General features: G+C 43.8%; 1 protein-coding gene across 6 annotated transcripts in view; it reads right to left on the reverse strand.

Annotated features, from left to right (window-relative positions):
- PMS1 (PMS1 homolog 1, mismatch repair system component) overlaps nucleotides 1–19,184 on the reverse strand; it is a 653,312-nt gene that overhangs the window by 419,931 nt on the left and 214,197 nt on the right. For all 6 annotated transcript variants that reach the window (XR_011022768.1, XM_068244909.1, XM_068244906.1 and 3 more), the window contains one exon: nucleotides 15,780–15,943. Coding sequence is in view for 5 of the 6 variants with exons in the window: in XM_068244909.1 (XP_068101010.1) it covers nucleotides 15,780–15,943 (164 nt within the window). In the remaining variant the exon portion in view is untranslated. The remainder of the gene's footprint in view (nucleotides 1–15,779; nucleotides 15,944–19,184) is intronic.

The raw sequence follows: 19,184 nt of genomic DNA on the forward strand, positions 1-19,184 counted from the left end.
GGTGAGCCAGTAAAGTTGCCCCCAGTATAGGTTAGCCAGGTAGTTGCCTCCAGTATAGGTAGCCAGTATAGTTGCCCCCAGTATATGTTAGATAGGCAGGCACCCCCCCCCGCCCCGGTATAAGTTAGATAAGTAGGTGCCCCCAGTACAGGTTAGCTAGGTAGGTGCCTCCAATATAGGTAGCCAGTATAGTTGCCCCCAGCATAGGTTAGATAGGTAGGTACCCCCAGTATAGGTTAGTTAGGTAGGTGCCCCCAGTATAGGTAGCCAGTATAGTTGCCACCTGTATAGGCTAGCTAGGTAGGTAGGTGCCCCCAATACAGGTTAGAAAAGTGCCCCCAGTATAGGTTAGATAGGTAGCTTCCCCCCAGTATAGGTTAGATTAGGTCGCTGCCCTTCAGTATAGGTTAGATTAGGTAGGTGCCCCCAGTATAGATTAGATAGGTAGCTGCCCCCAGCATAGGTTAGACAGGTAGCTGCCCCCCAGCATAGGTTAGACAGGTAGCTGCCCCCCAGCATAGGTTAGATAGGTAGCTGCCCCCCAGTATAGGTTAGATAGGTAGCTGCCCCCCAGTACAGGTTAGATTAGGTAGGTGCCCCCCAGTATAGGATAGATAGGTAGCTGCCCCCAGTACAGGTTAGATTAGGTAGGTGCCCCCCAGTATAGGATAGATAGGTAGCTGCCCCCAGTATAGGTTAGATAGGTAGCTGCCCCCCAGTATAGGTTAGATAGGTAGCTGCCCCCCAGTACAGGTTAGATTAGGTAGGTGCCCCCCAGTATAGGATAGATAGGTAGCTGCCCCCAGTACAGGTTAGATTAGGTAGGTGCCCCCCAGTATAGGATAGATAGGTAGCTGCCCCCCAGCATAGGTTAGATAGGTAGCTGCCCCCCAGTGTAGGTTAGATAGGTAGCTGCCCCCCAGTATAGGTTAGATAGGTAGCTGCCCCCCAGTATAGGTTAGATAGGTAGCTGCCCCCCAGTATAGGATAGATAGGTAGCTGCCCCCCAGCATAGGTTAGATAGGTAGCTGCCCCCCAGTATAGGTTAGATAGGTAGCTGCCCCCTAGTATAAGGTTAGATAGGTAGCTGCCCCCCAGTATAGGTTAGATAGCTAGCTGCCCCCCAGTATAGGTTAGATAGGTAGCTGCCCCCCAGTATAGGTTAGATAGGTAGCTGCCCCCCAGTATAGGTTAGATAGGTAGCTGCCCCCCAGTATAGGTTAGATAGGTAGCTGCCCCCCAGTATAGGATAGATAGGTAGCTGCCCCCAGTACAGGTTAGATTAGGTAGGTGCCTCCCAGTATAGGATAGATAGATAGGTAGCTGCCCCCAGTACAGGTTAGATTAGATAGGTGCCCCCCAGTATAGGATAGTTAGGTAGCCGCTCCCGCCCTGCTGGTGTCCTCTCTGCAATGTAGCCGCTGCTGATACACACGCTGCTTCCTGTTTACACAGGAAGCAGCCGCGTGTGTATCAGCCGGCTAGGCAGAGAGGAAACCAGCAGGGCGGGAGCGGCGATCGGATCCAGGGAGGTGAGTAACAGCTGTGTACAACAGCACTTCCCTGCGCGCTAACTCTGCTGCCTAAAGTCCGAGGGGGGAGCATGGAGAGCGGACGGGGAGAGGGAGGGAGAGGTCGGGCTGCCCTCACCGTGGCTCTGGCTCCCCCCCCCCCCCCCCGCTATCACAGCCACGTCATCTGGTGCCGCCCCCCACTTTCTGCCGCCTGAGGAACCCGCCTCACCCCGCCTCATGGGCGGGCCGGCCCTGGTCCTATCATATCATTATTAATATGTATTTATATAACACTGACATCTGCAGAATGTTACAGAATGCATAGTCATGTCACTAACTGACCTCAGAGGAGCTCACAATCCAATCCTACCATAGTTATAGTCTAATGTACTACTTTATTAGTATTATCTATTTATACATCGCTCAAAAAAATAAAGGGAACACAAAAATAAGACATCCTAGATCTGAATGAATTAAATATTCTTATTAAATACTTCATTTGTTACATAGTTGAATGTGCTAACACCAAATTCACACAAAAATGATGAATGGAAATCAACATTATCAACCCATGTAGGTCTGGATTTGGAGTCACACTAAACATTAAAGTGGGAAAAAACACTGCAGGCTGATCCAATTTTGATGTATTGTCCTTAAAACAAGACAAAGTGAGGCTCAGCAGTGTGTGTGGCCTTCACGTGCCTATATGACCTCCCTACAACGCCTGGGCATGCTCCTGATGAGGCTGTGGATAGTCTCCTGAGGGATCTCCTCCCAGAACTGGACTAAAGCATCCACCAACTCCTGGACAGTCTGTGGTGCAATGTGGTATTGGTGGATGGAGCGAGACATTTTGTCCCAGATGTGCTCAATTGGATTCAGGATACGAAAGAAAGAAAACCGAGAGCCCAATATAGTGAAGTATGTATTGGAATTGAGAGAAAAAAATTGGATTCAGGTCTGGGGAAGGGCGGGCCAGTCCATAGCATCAATATCTTTGTCTTGCAGGAACTGTTGACACTCCAGGTAGGAGGTCTAGCATTGTCTTGCATTAGGAGGAACCCAGGGGCCAACCGCACCAGCATATGGTCTCACAAGGCGTCTGAGGACCTCATCTCGGTACCTAATTGCAGTCAGGCTACCTCTGGTGAGCACATGGAGGGCTGTGCAGCCACCCAAAGAAATGCCCCACACACCATTACTGACTCACTGCAAAACCAGTCATGCTGGAGGATGTTGCAGGCAGCAGAACATTCTCCAGACTCATGTTACATATGCACAGTGTGAACCTGCTTTCATCTGTTAAGAACACAGAGCGCCATTGGCGAATTTGCCAATCTTGGTGTTGTCTGGCAAACACCAAATGTCCTGCAAGGTGTTGAGCTATAAGCACAAACCCCACCTGTGGATGTTGGGCCCTCATACCACCCTCATGGAATCTGTTTCTGACCGTTTGAGCCGACATATGCACATTTGTGGCCTGCTGGAGGTCATTTTGCAGGGCTCTGGCAGCGCTTCTCCTGTTCCTCCTTGCACAAAGGCGGAGGTGGCGGTCCTGCTGCTGGGTTGTTGCCCTCCTATGGCCTTCCTCTACGTCTCCTGATGTACTGGCCTGTCTCCTGGTAGCGCCCTCCATGCTCTGGACATCTGAACACTACGTTGACAGACACAGAAAACCTTCTTGCCACAGCTCATCCTGGATGAGATGCACTACCTGAGCTACTTGTGTGGGTTGTAGACCTCGTCTCATGCTACCACTAGAGTGAAAGCACCGTCAGCATTCAAAATTAACCAAAATATCAGAACCAATCCTTTATTGGGATGTCTTGCTAATTGCCTATAATTTTTACCTGTTGTCTATTCCATTTGCACAACAGCTGGTGAAACTGTCAGAGTTGCTACCTAAGTGGACAGTTTGATTTCACAGAAGTGTGACTGACTGAGTTACACTGGGTTAAGAGTTCCCTTTATTTCATTTTTTAGCATATGTATATCAACTATGTTGGCATTTGTATGTGTATTGCTGAATGTCCAGATTGTATAAAGTTTTAAACTTCGCATGTATCTATGCTCTCTACTATGTTGTACTATGTACAATGCTACAGAAGATGTTGGCACTATATAAATACAGTAATAATAATAATTCTGCAGCACTGAGTACCTTATCATGTCACTGACTGTACTCAGAGGAACTCACAATTCAATCAATACCATAGTCACAGTTTAATGTTTTCTCTATAGGCTTGTTTGGGGATGTTTTGGGGATTTTGGATGAATATGAAGTCTGAAAACATAGCAGGAGCATACAAACTACATACAGATTGTGCCCTGGCCAAGATTCAGTGCTTTCCACTATGCCACAGTAAAGCTTACATCTATCCATTCAATTCCATGTAACCAGTTCTGACCCCCTACTACCCTTCCTCCCTCCATGCTACCTAGTCATCTTGTTTCACGTACTTAACCATTATGGCAGCCTTTGAATGCCATAACATATCCATTCCATATTATACTAACAGTCGACCACATACTTCCACATGCCATTAGTCCGTGAACATGTATTCTCTAATGTAAACTTTGCACACTATGTGAGGTATATATGTCTTGATTGATGTGTGGGACATGATATCTGATCTTACAATGTGAAGGACATGGTACTTGAAATTTTCTCTGGGGGACATGTTGAGATTTGTTCTGAGGGGGTCATGATATTGTCAGTACATTTGAGGTACATGGTGGCAGCATGAATTATATGGCATATGGTTTATATCATATAGGATGTGTTTTATAGTGTGTTTATGTGCATGTATGGGGGGGGTTAACCACCTATCTCACCCTCGAATTGTAAATCTGAAAAGCTTAACTAAGCATTTTTCAAACCTGTCCTCATGACCTTCCAACAGTTCATGTCTTGTGGAAATCCACACAGTAAGTTAATCCACATAGCTGAGAGACTAACTACTCCCGCTGTGCATATGTGCAAAATATGCACTCTTGGTGGGTCATGAGAACAGGTTAGGGAAACACTGGTTTAAACTTGTCCCTAATCTCTAGCACTAGCAAAACTAACAGTACAACAGACAAAAATAAAATCCCCAATGAATGCAAGGTATGTCAAATGTTGTCACATCACCACCATGATGGAGTGCTCAAATCACACTCCAAATTGCACACAGGCTACCACAAGTACTGGTCATAATTGCTCATATGTGGCTTGTTAGGGTATAGTAAGTATTAGTAGATCCACCGCCTTATACAAGTCCCTATGCCCTAATCTACCTCTGCAATTTTCACCAAGGTATATGGTACTACCACATGCCAATAAACAATGATTCAGGCAACAAGCGTAGTTAGAAATCGTTAGAAAATGTCAGCAAGGCAGGGGTCATACACATATAAGATAGCTGTCGAAAACAATTGTAAACAATCTCAACATTAGCAAGCCAAGGGTCATACACAAATATCAGACAGAACAGGAATAGACAGAGTGTTCAGGCAGGAAAGGGTCAGTCCAGGCAGCAGGCAGTAGAAAAATCAGTGTTCAGGCAAGGTATCAGGTAAGTAAAAGGAAGCAACAGCAAGGGAAGCCAAGCAGCTAGCTGTAGCGAATTAACAATATCACAGGCAACTACCTAGTATGCGCTCCTCGCTTAAAGGCTACCTTAGCTCTTAAAATATCAAAAAAAACTACGCCAACTGTGTGTGTGTGTGGTTAGTTGTGCAGATGCTTACCACACCTCCTGTGCCCCAGCATCACTCTCAGTTTTCTAGTAATTGGCCATGTGCTTTAGATACTGGTCGGCGCGGTCTGTGCCCTCTGACCTGGACATACTACACTGCGCATGTGTAGTATGTCCCAGGGCTGTGGAGTTGGTACAAAAATCCTTTGATTCCTCAGTTTAGGATTCCATACAATCAGACCCCTCTAATTTGCATATTACTAACTTAAAAGTATGTAACATAAAAGGCATCTTATCATTGTCAACAATTAGGAATTTTAAAGCTACTGTACATTAAGACGGCATCTCCTTTGCGGGGAAAAAAAACTCCTGGCTAGGAAGCTGACACTTTACCCTCCCAGCCACCCTGGTGTGTCATTGTCAAGGTAAATGGCCCAGTATGTTGTCTGTATAATAAGATTCACCAGAGCCCCACATCTACTGGGTTCCAGCGTGTAGCCCTGCCACCTTGCAGAAAAAGACTTCTACTTTTTCTATATCTGGTATAGAAAAGGCCAGGGCCATTTTCTGCAAGGGGGCAGATCTACGCACTGGAACCCAGCTGATACGGGGTTCCAGTGAATCATGTTAAACAGACAATGTGTTGGGACACCAATATTTAAAGAAAACCTCAAATGAAAATTAAAAGACAAAATAAACATACACAAGTCATACTTACCTCCTGTGTAGTCTACTCCTCAATCTATTTTTCCTCTCCTGCGTCCTGTTTGTCCACTGTGATCAATGGAATTCTCTGTCCTCCATTTTGAAAATGGCTATTACCCCTAACAGCTTCCTGGTCAGCAGAGTGTTAAACTGTAACATCGCCCACTTGAGCCATAGGGAAACATGGACACATCAGTTCTCCTCTCAGCTGTAACTGACAGCAACTGATATATAACTGACAGCAACTGATATATTTCAGTTCTGACAAAATGTTGTCAGAACTGGAAGGGATCACTGTAGGAAGAAAATGGTGAGCTTCTGAGAGGAACTGATGGCAAGGTAAGTATGTAATGTTCATTTGAAGTTACCTCATGTGTTTATTTTAAATAATTTTACTCAGTACAGGTTCTCTTTAAGCATTAGTGTACCTGTGTTTTTTTTTTTTTTTTATGTACACCAGAGATGTATTTTAACTAAACTTAGGATATAGCTGAAGAGTAGCTGTTAAATAGAAATAGAAATCAAAACTAGTCCTTGGTAAGAGTACTTGTAGAGGGTACAGACAGGAACAAAGAACATTCATCAGGCCCTAGGCAAGCTAAATGTGGGTACATCTAATGGTTCCCATTAAAGGATACCTCAACCGAAAAAAATTATAGCTGTAGTGTGTTGGGGGTTAAAATTACATACCTCTCGTCCTCCTTCCACCCCCCTCCGTCTGCCGCCATTAGTCTAATATTCCCCCGGTGTCCGGCGACTCTCTTGACCCCTCACCCGGACATACTGCGCCCTGTGTGCGCAGTATGTCCTCCCCTGTTCACTTCTGGCTGGCGCATAGCGATTCCTCTGCCCCCCCTGGGCTGCGTGTGCGCTCCATTACACCAAGCGTCACATGCTAATCATGTGAGCTGCACAAATCTGGATTCCACAGAAGAACTGAAATTAGAAAACCTCTGCTCTCAAAGACAAATGTTTCAAAGCGTTTAGAGTGGTGTAGAAACCACCAGAATTGGTCCCTCAAGCAGTGGAAAAATGTGATTTTCTCTGACGAATCATCGTTTAAGGTGAAACATGTCGAGCACTGTTAGCACTGTATATATGTATTGCACTCTCTAATCCTTGTATATAACTCCTGGCTGCAATTAGTATTTGTGTGAGGGTGACCTTAAGCGACTGCTGTAGGTACAAAGGGCAGACATACTTGAGGAATCCTGTCAGCTCTGTTTGAACCGTGTCTTTTGTTGCCATAGGTCTGGACATTTGTATACCCTACACAATACTGGTATTTTACCATAAACACCTGTGCATCGAAACCCAGTTTTTCAGGGCTAGCCACACCCCACGGACTGTGTGCACGGACATATTGCTGTCCGCACATGATATATGTACACTAGCAAGTGTGCGAGTGGGGGGGATGGGCAAAGACACTCACCTGGGTTTGAGTTCTAAACACTAGGTTGTGATCTCTCATTTTATTGTATTTTATTATACATTTCTATTTTATAATAAATTTCAATACAGTCTTTTAGACTCATATCAATGTGTCGAGACCTGTGACACTAGCTAAGTACAATTGAGGAATTTTGAGCCAATATTGACTCCCGTGTTGCAATAATTTATGCATCCAAAATTTTTAAAGCACCCAGGGATAGATACCTCAGGGGGTGTAGTTTACCAAATTATCTGTACCAGAAAAAGTTGTCACTAAACGGACATCACCTATTGATCACCAATAATTTATGCAGCCAAAATTTTCAAAGCACCAATGGACAGATACTTCTTCAGGGGGTGTCATTTACTGAATGGGTAGTTTTGGCGTGAATTTTTCAATATCCGTACCTCAGACTTCATTGAAAGTGGCCTACACTGGAAAAGACAAACATGTAATCTCTGCTCTTTGAAACCTTGATGTGTAGGCCCCTCAATGAAGACTGAAGTACAGATACTGTACTGAATGTGGTATTTTTACAGTATCTGTACCTCAGACTTCATTGAAAGCGGCCTACACTGGAAAAGACAATCATTTTGGGGTGAATTTCAATCTTTTTTTGTCATCAGTTTCATCAATTTTCACCAATCTATGCAGCCAAAATTTTAAAAGCACCCATGGAAAGATACCTCAGGGGTGTCATTTACTAAATATGGTAATTTTGTTGAGAATGCTACAGTTTCTGTACCTCAGACTTCATCGAAAGTCTACACTGGAAGAGACGAGCATGTAATTTCTGTTCATTGAAACCTCATTTAAGGCTCAGCCACACTATAAGCGCTTTTCTGAGCACTTTGTGAATGATCAGCGCTTTCTGAGCGCTTTTTAAAAATCACTCACATTCATTACATTAAAATCGCAGCAAACATGTGCACAAAAAACTCACTGCGATTTTTACCGCGATTTTAAGGAAAGTGGATGGGAGCAATTTTTAAAAAGCGTTCAATCACAAGCATGAGCGTCCGCACGTATGGCAAAATGGGGCAGACGCCACCCCCTGGCCAGCTGCTGCCCCCCCCTAGCCACCCGAACCCGGAAGTATTAAGCCGCCAGTCAAAGACAGCTCTCAGGGGGACAGTCACTCTCCCTGGGCAGCTGTATAGTCAGCGATAGCGGGCAGGGGCGGGCGGCTGTGTTGCCAAATTTCTGTCACTGCCGGATCCGTAAATCATTGGACGGGCCGGCAACTGTGGGCTGGGCATGTTTTCGTGCTGTGATTCTGAGCTAAGGGCCAATCAGAAGCTGCTGTTTCTGTGCTGGGCTACAACAATATGGCGCCGCACAGTTTCAGGGACGGAAGCAGCTCTCTCGAAGCAGCACATTGTACAGGATGGGAAAGCTGCCTGCAACAGCCAGTTGTCCAGGGAGGCTGACTGATGACAGGGTTCCCATGGCTGTTCAGCATCCCAGGCTCGCCTTGTTGACACGGCTGAGGAGGTGAGAGAAGACACAGCAGGGGGATCTTGATGTTATCACAGCGCGCTGGCTTTCCTGTACACACCCCCCTCCTCCACTATCCTGCAAACTCAGAATCTCCGGGCTGAATATAGCATACTGGAGTCACACTCCTGCACTGGATGGGTGCTGCAAAACAGTCTACAGGTACCACAGTGTACTGCTGGACAAATGGCCTTTTAAAAAACTGGTGTGTGTGTTTGTATATATGTGTGTGTTTGTATATATGTGTGTGTTTTTGCCTGAGTGAATGCACATTGATATGGAGCTGTGTGTGCGGTATTTGCAGTGTGTGGTGTGGGCAGTTTGTGCAGTGTGGAGTGTGATTTCTGTGGTATTTGCGGTGTGAGCGGTATGTGGTGTGTGCAGTATGTGTGGTGTGGGCGATTTGTGAGGTGTGTGTCTGTGATGTGTGTGGTATTTGCAGTGTGTATGGTGTAAGCAGTTTGTGCGGGGTGGTGTGTGTTATGTTTGGTTTGTGCAGTGTGTGTGTGTGGTATTTGCGGTGTGTGGTATTTGCAGTGTGTATGGTGTAAGCAGTTTGAGCGCTGTGGTGTGCGGTATGTGTTTGGTTGTGCAGTGTGTGTGGTGTATGTGATGTGTGCAGTATTTGCAGTGTGTATGGTGTAAGCAGTTTGTGCGCTGTGGTGTGCGGTATGTGTTTGGTTTGTGCAGTGTGTGTGTGTGGTATTTGCGGTGTGCGGTATTTGCAGTGTGTATGGTGTAAACAGTTTGTGCGGTGTGGTGTGCGGTATGTGTTTGATTTTTGCAGTGTGTGTGGTGTATGTGATGTGTGCAGTATTTGCAGTGTGTATGGTGTAAGCAGTTGGTGTGTGTGTGTGTGTGTGTGTGTGTGTGTGTGTGTGTGTGTGTGTGTGTGTGTGTGTGTGTTATTTGTGGTGTGTGGTATTTGCAGTGTACATGGTGTAAGCAGTTTGTGCGCTGTGGTGTGCGGTATGTGTTTGGCTTTTGCAGTGTGTGTGTGTGTGTGTGGTATTTGCGGTGTGCGGTATTTGCAGTGTGTATGGTGTAAGCAGTTTGTGCGCTGTGGTGTGCGGTATGTGTTTGGTTTGTGCAGTGTGTGTGGTGTATGTGATGTGTGCAGTATTTGCAGTGGTTATGGTGTAAGCAGTTTGTGCGCTGTGTGTGCGGTATGTGTTTGGTTTTTGCAGTGTGTGTGTGTGGTATTTGCGGTGTGCGGTATTTGCTGTGTGTATGGTGTAAGAAGTTTGTGCGCTGTGGTGTGCGGTATGTGTTTGGTTTGTGCAGTGTGTGTGGTGTATGTGATGTGTGCAGTATTTGCAGTGTGTATGGTGTAAGCAGTTTGTGCGCTGTGGTGTGCGGTATGTGTTTGGTTTGTGCAGTGTGTGTGTGTGTGTGTGCGCTGTATTTGCAGTGTGTATGGTGTAAACAGTTTGTGCGGTGTGGTGTGCGGTATGTGTTTGGTTTTTGCAGTGTGTGTGTGTGTGGTATTTGCGGTGAGCGGTATTTGCAGTGTGTATGGTGTAAGCAGTTTGTGCGCTGTGGTGTGCTGTATGTTTTTGATTTGTGCAGTGTGTGTGGTGTATGTGATGTGTGCAGTATTTGCAGTGTGTATGGTGTAAGCAGTTTGTGCGGTATGTGTTTGGTTTTTGCAGTGTGTGTGTGTGTGTGTGTGTGTGTGTGTGTGTGTGTGTGTGTGTGTGTGTGTGTGTGTGTGTGTGTGTGTGTGTGTGTGTGTGTGTGTGTGTGTGTGTGTGTGTGTGTGTGTGTGTGTGTGTGTGTGTGTGTGTGTTATTTGCAGTGTGTATGGTGTAAGCAGTTTGTGCAGTGTGGTGTGTTATGTGTTTGGTTTGTGCAGTGTGTGTGTGCGTGGTATTTGCGGTGTGCGGTATTTCAGTGTGGGAATGCTCCTGCTACTCCTCAGAATGCTCCTGCCAAATATTTCTTGTGGGCATTATTTTTGTAGAAAAGGTGGTTTCATCTAACATTTTGCTGGGTAGACCCACTTACACCACTTCTAAGTTCGTGTATATTTGGCTCCAGCCATGACCACGCCCATGTTGTGTTGCATGGATGCGCCCATTTTTCGGTGCGGCGCGCTACGCGCGCCGCATTACTTCAACCCCCCCCACTTTTGCCCCCCCACTGGGAAATTTTCTGCGGACGCCCATGATCACAAGTGCTCAGAAAAGCGCTTATAGTGTGGCTGAACCCTGTGTGGCAACTTTTTAAGGACACTGCTTTTCACCAATCTAGCTGCACATATTTCGTTTTATTTAAAGGGACTCCGAGCAGTGCAGAAACTATGGAAAGATGCATATCATTTTAAAGCGCTCTTTCTCCTCTTTCCAATGATATATAAACCACCACCCTACGTCTTTTAGTTTTTTCTATTTTCGCGATTGAAATTGCCGCGGCCGCGATTTCGATCGCAAAAATAGAGAAAACTAAAAGGTGTAGGGCAACGATTTAGGTGTCGTCAGAAAGAGGAGAAAGAGCTTTAAAATGATATCCATCAAGCCATAGTTATATTGTATTACACAGGACGACACTTTCCCCAGTGTCAGCAGCTCCATTTTGCTGAATGCAGCTGCTGACTTTGACAAAAAGTCGCCCTGTGTAATACAATATAACTATGGCTTGATGGATATCATTTTAAAGCTCTCTTTCTCCTCTTTCTGACGATACCTAAATCGTTGCCCCACGCCTTTTAGTTTTCTCTATTTTTGCGATCGAAATCGCGGCCGCGGCAATTTCAATCGCGAAAATAGCGAAAACTAAAAGGCGTAGGGTGGCGGTTTATATATCATTGGAAAGAGGAGAAAGAGAGCTTTAAAATGATGTGCATCTTTCCATAGTTTCTGCACTGCTCGGAGTCCCTTTAAAAGGAATTGCTGAATAATTTTTGGGGTGAATTTCAATCATTTTCCAAAGCACATCTGTGAAAAACAAAAAAACCCCTGACATATCTGAATAGAAAAAAATGACTTTCATTTTGTTGTCATACATTTCATCAAATTTCACCAAGAATCTATGCAGCCAAAATTTTCAGTGTACCTATGGATAGATACCTCAGGGGGTGTTTTCTGACTGGGGGACCGCCTGGGGCTCTATGGGGGGTGGGGGGGGGGGTGCTGTGAGGGAGGTGGGGAGCAGCAGCAGCAGTACATAGGACTCAGCTGCAGGGAGCGGGATCCAACTCCTCCTTCCCTCTCTTCGGGTCCCCTCCATGCTCTCTCCTCCATTGATGGCCAGTGCGGCAGTGGAGAGTTGGCAATTACTCACCTCCTGGGCTCCAGGCATGTCCATGTGTGGCCGGGCTGCTCTCTCTCTGAACATCGCCGCCACTCATGGGAAGTAGGAAGTAGTAGTTACACTACTTCCTGTGTGCACCGGCGATGTTCAGGGAGAGAAAGCACGTGGACATGCCTGGAGCCCAGAAGGTGAGTAATTGCAAACCCCCTTGCTGCCGCACTTCACTTGTCATCAATGGAGGGGGGAGCACGGAGGGGACCCGAGGAGAGGGAGGAGTCAGGTCTATGTACTGCCGCTGCTCGCCCTTCTCTTCTGTAAACCCTGCGGGGGGGGGGGGGGGGACCAATACTGAAGGCACCTATGGCTGGCTGACTAGCCAACACAGAATGCACCTATGACTGCCTAACCTATACTGAAGGCACCTGTGGCTGGCTTAACTATAGTGGAGGCACCTATGGCTGTCTAACATATAGAGGACACACCTATGGCTGGCTAACCTATACTTGAGGCTCCTATGGCTGGCTAGCCTATACTGGGCCACCTATAGCTTGCTAATCTACACTGGGGCCACCTATGTCTGGCTAATCTACACTGGATCACCTATAGCAGTACTGGGGGGCTAAATATCGCACATAACATTTTTGAGCCCGGGGGAGCACAATTTTAACACCCTCGCCCTGGGAGCAATTTAGCCTAGAAACTGCCCTGCTGTAATATACATTTTTGAACTTTTTTTTGCATAATTGCAATTAAAAAAAACAAATAAAATTCCAGCATCAATAAAATTAAGTGGTATAGAAAAAAAGCCATATTTGTTCTGAAAAAAACAAATCTCCTTTGTTTGAATAGACTGAAAACTGACAAATACTTAAACTCAAACAAAAGCAACACAAAACTCTATGAATTGATTGATTAGATTCTTGCAGTATAGAATTCCTCGATTACTTTAGAGAACCACCGTTTCAAAAATAAGACTGGATATTCAGAGTTCTGCTTTAAGGGATATTCTAACCAAGAAACAGTTCTCAGTTTTAGTGGAACATGTTGCTTGTGGGGAAGGCCACAGCGCAAGATAAAGATGCTCTTTGTACAGACATCCAGGCAGAAGCGGCTTAACATAAGTGTTGTCATATTTTTGAATGGTAAACAATCTTAGTAGAACATAAAGCAATTCCTTTCCTGGTAAAGAACAAAACAATTTATTTCCTGGTTTCCTAATAAATGTCCCCAGCCATTTATGGCTGGGGACATTTACACTTGCAGGGTGAGCTATCTGTACATAACACATCATATGCTCCTATCAGCCAATAGCGGGCTTGGAACCCATCCGCAGGCTGGCTGTTTATAATAGGCTCCCAGCACTAAGAGAGCGCACTAAAAACTTCTTTCAACTTTCCTTCATCTTACTTAGCTTCACTACACTTTCTGCCTATGCTGTAGTTCAACATAGCTTAGAGACTGTTCCTAAGAGAAACCTAAATCAGTTGCTAGAACTAATTTAAAGCGGACCCAAACCAAACATTTTTTTAATTCAAAATATTTAGTTGCACCACTCTGACTCATACAAAGATAAACAAACACTCCTTCAAGCCTATGAGCATTTCAGTGCATGCTTTTCACCCTTCTCTTTTCATAACTAGGGTTATACAGGTGGCAGCCATTAGCAATTCCTGCTTTGCCGGGCACCACCTACTTCACCAGTCTGCCGGATTCTGTCCCAGCAATATGAAAGGAAGGGAGGGGTTCCTCCAATAAATGTAAAATATCTTATATTTGACATCATGCAGCTGAAAAAAGCCTGCTATTATCATAATTTAGAAAATAGATTGTATTTCTGAAATCTTGTATTTTTAATTTGGGTCCACTTTAAGATGCAATACAACCCCAAGCCTGGACTGAGAATCATATTCTATGTTGAGTTAACCAAGATTCTTAAAGATGTATGCACCTGTATTCCTGATGTATCTACCAAATAAATCTCCTTCGATGTTTAAAGATGTCTATTATCTCCCTCCATTGTCTGCTGCTGCCGTGAGAATGTCAAGGTACTAAGTGCAGTCCTTATGCTACTAGTGCCGAAAGAGGTGGTAAAACCTAGCAACCAAAAATCCTGTATTAACAAAAAATTATAAAAACTGCTCTGGGTCCTTAAAGGAAATCAGAGATGTAATTAAAAAAAAAAATTCATACATACCTTCCTCCAGCCCCCTCCGGCCTGATCGTTCCCTTAGTGACATCCTCCGCCGCCTCGATCTTCCGCACGGGGTCCCAGTATTGCCTGGCCGTGCGCAACCGCGTAGATGGGAGCTGCCTGCGCAGAACTCTCCTGGCCGCGGGAGCGAGATGGAGGAGCATGCGCAGCCGCACTGCGCATGGACCGACTTTCCGAAGATAACGGGACCCAGTACGGAAAATCAAGGAGGCGGATGACAGTGCCAAGGGAACGATCAGGCCGGAGGAGGCTGGAGGAAACCCCATATATATATATATATATACGATTTTTTTTTATTACATCTTTGGTACACTTTAAGAGGGTTTTATATGTTGCTACTGGAGTGGTTAAAACATTTCAAAACAGTATGAACACATTTGCACAAAATAAACATAGACAGCTGCTGTGTCATGCTACTCCTGCTGCAAGAAGAATATGGAGACTCAATGCAGCCCAATACTAACTGTGGCAAACTACAGATGTTCGCTTAAAGCTGAATTATACCTTCTGTTTTAAGAAGGCAAAATTTCATTTAGCTTTGCTTTTTGCTAGAGGGCTTTTTGGCGTCTTTTAGCCCTTTTTTACCTTCCAGGTAGTTCTGGGTCACCATGAACAGTCTGGGTATTCCTTAGTACTGGTCCAAGCCCTATCCCATAGAGCCATATCAATCCATACCATGTATTGATGAGGATCAAAAAGTCAGAAAACTGTATGTATGAAGAAGAAAAGGTTGTTTGACCACTGTACTCGACTGTGGAACAAAAGCTCTTCAGCCGACCAACCCATATAGGGTAATTGGCAAGAATTTTAGGTGAGATCATTCCACGGTTGGCTAACCAGTTTTCTCTAATTAACTACTGAGTGCACTCTCCCCCCTCCCCCCAATTCTCCTTGTCCTTTACAGACAGGCTGTATGCATGTTGGACTGATGTGGCTCTGTAAAATTTATTAGCTACAGGCTCGTTATACACCTGGAGTTCTGGATGTGCATACTTGCTTTCAGGGTCAGAAAGATATGATTTGCCTACTCAGGAGTGCTGCATCATAGGAAACCACAGTTGCTTGCTTAAAGCTGAATTATCACTAATACCGTCTGTTTTAAAAAGGCAAAATTACAGAGCATACACTGTCACTATCCACTGAATGGAACACCTACTCAGATATAGCCGTTCCATCGGACATGTCATAATAGAAATGCTACATGTCCGTCTTCGTCCAGTTTCTACAAAAAACATTCAGGTCGAGACTTATCAACACATTTTGTGAAACAGAGCTAACTAGTACATTTCAGCTAACTAGTACATTTCACAATATGTAACAGTCGAATTAAGAATGGTGAATCCATCCACATGTCTGTTTGTCCATTTTTTGTGTTTTGTTTTTTAATGTATGAATGTATGTGTGAACTTAGCTTAACCCTTCCCCACTTTTTCTAGAACTAAAATATTAATTTTGGTTTTAGTTCCACTTTAAATTGACATACTAACCTTATTGTGCACAAGTACAATCCTAAGATCTGGTTTAATTATCCCATATGCCATTATGAGGTCTTTGATTTTTTTGAGCTCTGCTTTACATTTATTGGTGGTGGAATAATATTGTTTCCTCACTGGTAAATTCTTGAATAAATTGAAAACTGTGACTGTAGTACCTAAAAGATAAACCAAAAGATGTCAATTACCATTATTTAATTAAAATATTGTGGATACAGGAAGAATACTGGAAAACTATGGATTATTTTATTCTGAACTTTATAATTCATATTCTTCATTAAAACATCAGACAACAGGGAATATTCTAAATATACTATTCATCTCATAGCTTACCTAGTAAAGTCCCTTAAAGAGACACTGAAGCCTCAAAAAAAACCTCTTCTTAACCTATTTTGGTTCCTGGACATAGAAACTAAGTCCAGGAACCATGCGCGGTACCGCGCGCTCCCGGCCCGCAGTTCGTTAGCCAGGCAATCAGTGAATCTATGGTGCCCGATCACTGATTCCTTTCCCCCGCTGAAAAAGCGACAGCTTCTCTCGGAAGCTGCGTCTTTTCTGGCTGTTACCTCCCCCATGCGTCGCTGTAAGCGTGTTACGCTTAGAGTGACGTCATGTAAACAAACTCATGGCCGCTATCTTGTGGCCAAAAAGTAATACTACAACTAAAAGTTAAAAAAAATGAAAATCAACACACATTTACATTGTAACACTACTGTTTAATACCTCCCACCCTCCCAAAACTACCCAAATAAAATGTTTAATATAAAAAAAACAAAAACATTACAATAAAAAAAAAACATGTAAATATTTACCTAAGGGTTTAAACTTTTTAAATATTAATGTAAAGATGAAATATTTCTATTTTTTTTTTTTTATTTTAAACTTGTAAATAGTGATGGATGCAAAACGGAAAAAATGCACCTTTATTTCCAAATAAAATATTGTCGCCATACATTGTGATAGGGACATAATTTTAACGGTGTAATAACCGGGACATATGGGCAAATACAATATGTGAGTTTTAATTATGGAGGCATGTATTATTTTAAAACTATAATGGCCGAAAACCGAGAAATAATCAATTTTTTCTGTTTTTTTCTTATTATTCCTGTTAAAATGCATTTACAGTAAAGTGGCTCTTAGCAAAATGTACCCCCCAAAGAAAGCCTAATTGGTGGCGGAAAAAACAAGATATACATCAGTTCATTGTGATAAGTAGTGATAAAGTTATAGGCTAATGAATAGGAGGTGAACATTTCTCAAGTGAAAACGACGGAACGCGAATGGGTTAAGGTGGCCAAACACCATACAATTTTTTAAATATCTGTTCAATTTAAGAATTGCAATCAATTTTTCTGACTGATTGTAACATTTCAAAAATCTGACCAATGTACCACACACCTATATTCAATTTTTTCCCAATTATAATGAAAAGGATTGGAAACTCTGACAAAATTGCTAGGGTGTGTATATTAATAAATTGACAATCTAACACACACCATAAAATCTTTAGAAAGATTGAAGAAAAATATCTGGCATTCCGGATCGATAAAAATCGAAGAAAACAGGAAATCCGATCGGATTTTTCACTCGAATGAAAAAAAAAGCTTTCGATTTTTTCGGGAGATCCGATCGAATTGCCGTAAAATCGGATCATTTTATTGTATAGTGAGTGGCCACCTTTAGTCTTCTTCAGCATTAATGCCCTACCTGAAACGCTGCATCCCAGCCTTGCATGTGGACCTTGCATGAACTCTCTCATTACCTGGCTGTTGAATAACCTTGCATGTGGACTTAGCATGAACTCTCTCAAATATATCTTGATCCTTCACTGCCTGTTCCTGATACATCTGTCATTACTGACAATCGATGCAGAGGGCCTCATCCTCCTGAATCAAGGTAATAGCCCTGTGTGATACGTATAAACTATTGAACTGTGTTACTAGCCTCATTGGGGTTCTGGTGGGTTATTGTCCTCTTTACTTCAGTCTGTATGCCTTGCACGTGAATACCTGGGGGTAACTGTAGTCAGGAGACAAATAACGTGTCCTGCTCACGCGGGGGCTTGTCTATAGATGAAGACCCTGGGCCGGGCACAGAGCCGTGGCAATAGATTGAGGCATAGAGACTGATTGGGGACATAACCTGTCAGGCCTTACAATGTCTCTAGGCTAGGTGTGTCAAACTAAAAATTCAAAGTGGATTGAAATTAAACATTGGGACCAAGTCGCGGGCCAACGTCAATGTCTAGTGGCCAACTCCCTCCCTTGTACAGTTCCCTGGTGTCTAGTGGCCCCCCTCTCCCCACTATTATTATTATTGATTTATAAAGCACCAAAATACATATTCCGTGGCCCTGTACAAAGCAAGAAATGAACATGGGGTACATAATAATACAATGGTGTACACTAATATACAAGATACTGAATTAGAGACAAAATACAAAAGCGGTACAAAATACAGAATACAAAAAACAAAATTGGTAATGACAGCGATAAAAGTAATAAAATGTATAAACATTTCCAAGACACACTAGGGAGAGAGAGCCCTGCCCTTGCAAGCTTACAATCTAAAGAGAGTTGGGGAGGGGTAGTATACAACAAACTGATAGAGGCAGTGTGTTTTAGGATACCTAGTAGGAGTGCAATTTGGTCTTAGGACAAAGGGAAGTGGCCTAAGGTAGCGCATATGCTTGTCGGAACAAGTGAGTGTTTAGAGAGAGTTTAAAGGGACTCCTAGCACCTCTCATGGGTGTGCCTTTAAGACTCCGACCAGTGCTGTAAAATACTTAAAGATGCATATCTTTCTGTAGTTTGTGCTCTCCTCTTTTATTTGATGCCTGAATCACCGTTCTACACCAAATAGTTTCGTTCGATTTCAATTTCAAAATCACAGCTGCCATCTTGACTATGTTATAACTTTTGTTAACCCTTCTAAAGTAACAAAGGTTAGTGAGTGACGGATGTGTTGTGGGAGGGCATTCCAGAGGAGCATTCTAGAGGAGCACGTGCAAAATCTTGTAAGCGTGAATGTGAGGAGGTAATTCTAGAGGAGGACAACAGAAGATCATGTGCAGATCTGAGATTGTGAATGGGTTGGTATCTGGAAATTAGTGAGGATATGTACCGGAGAGAGAGATTGTGGAGAGCTTTGTAGGTTAGGGTTAAGAGTTTTGAACTAAATCCTCTGGTTAATTGGCAGCCAGTGAAGAGCTTCACAGAGAGGGGAAGCAGAGGAAGATCGAGAAGAAAGATGAATGAGACGAGCAGCTGTGTTCAGTACCGACTGGAGCGGGGCCAGTCTGTTAGAAGGTAGTCCACAAAGTAGTATGTTACAGTAGTCCAGACGAGATATTATACGATCATGTATTAACATTTTAGTTGTGTCTTGAGTGAGAAA

This window comes from Hyperolius riggenbachi, chromosome 7, assembly GCF_040937935.1.
Source record: "Hyperolius riggenbachi isolate aHypRig1 chromosome 7, aHypRig1.pri, whole genome shotgun sequence".
Taxonomy (NCBI): Eukaryota; Metazoa; Chordata; class Amphibia; order Anura; family Hyperoliidae; genus Hyperolius; species Hyperolius riggenbachi.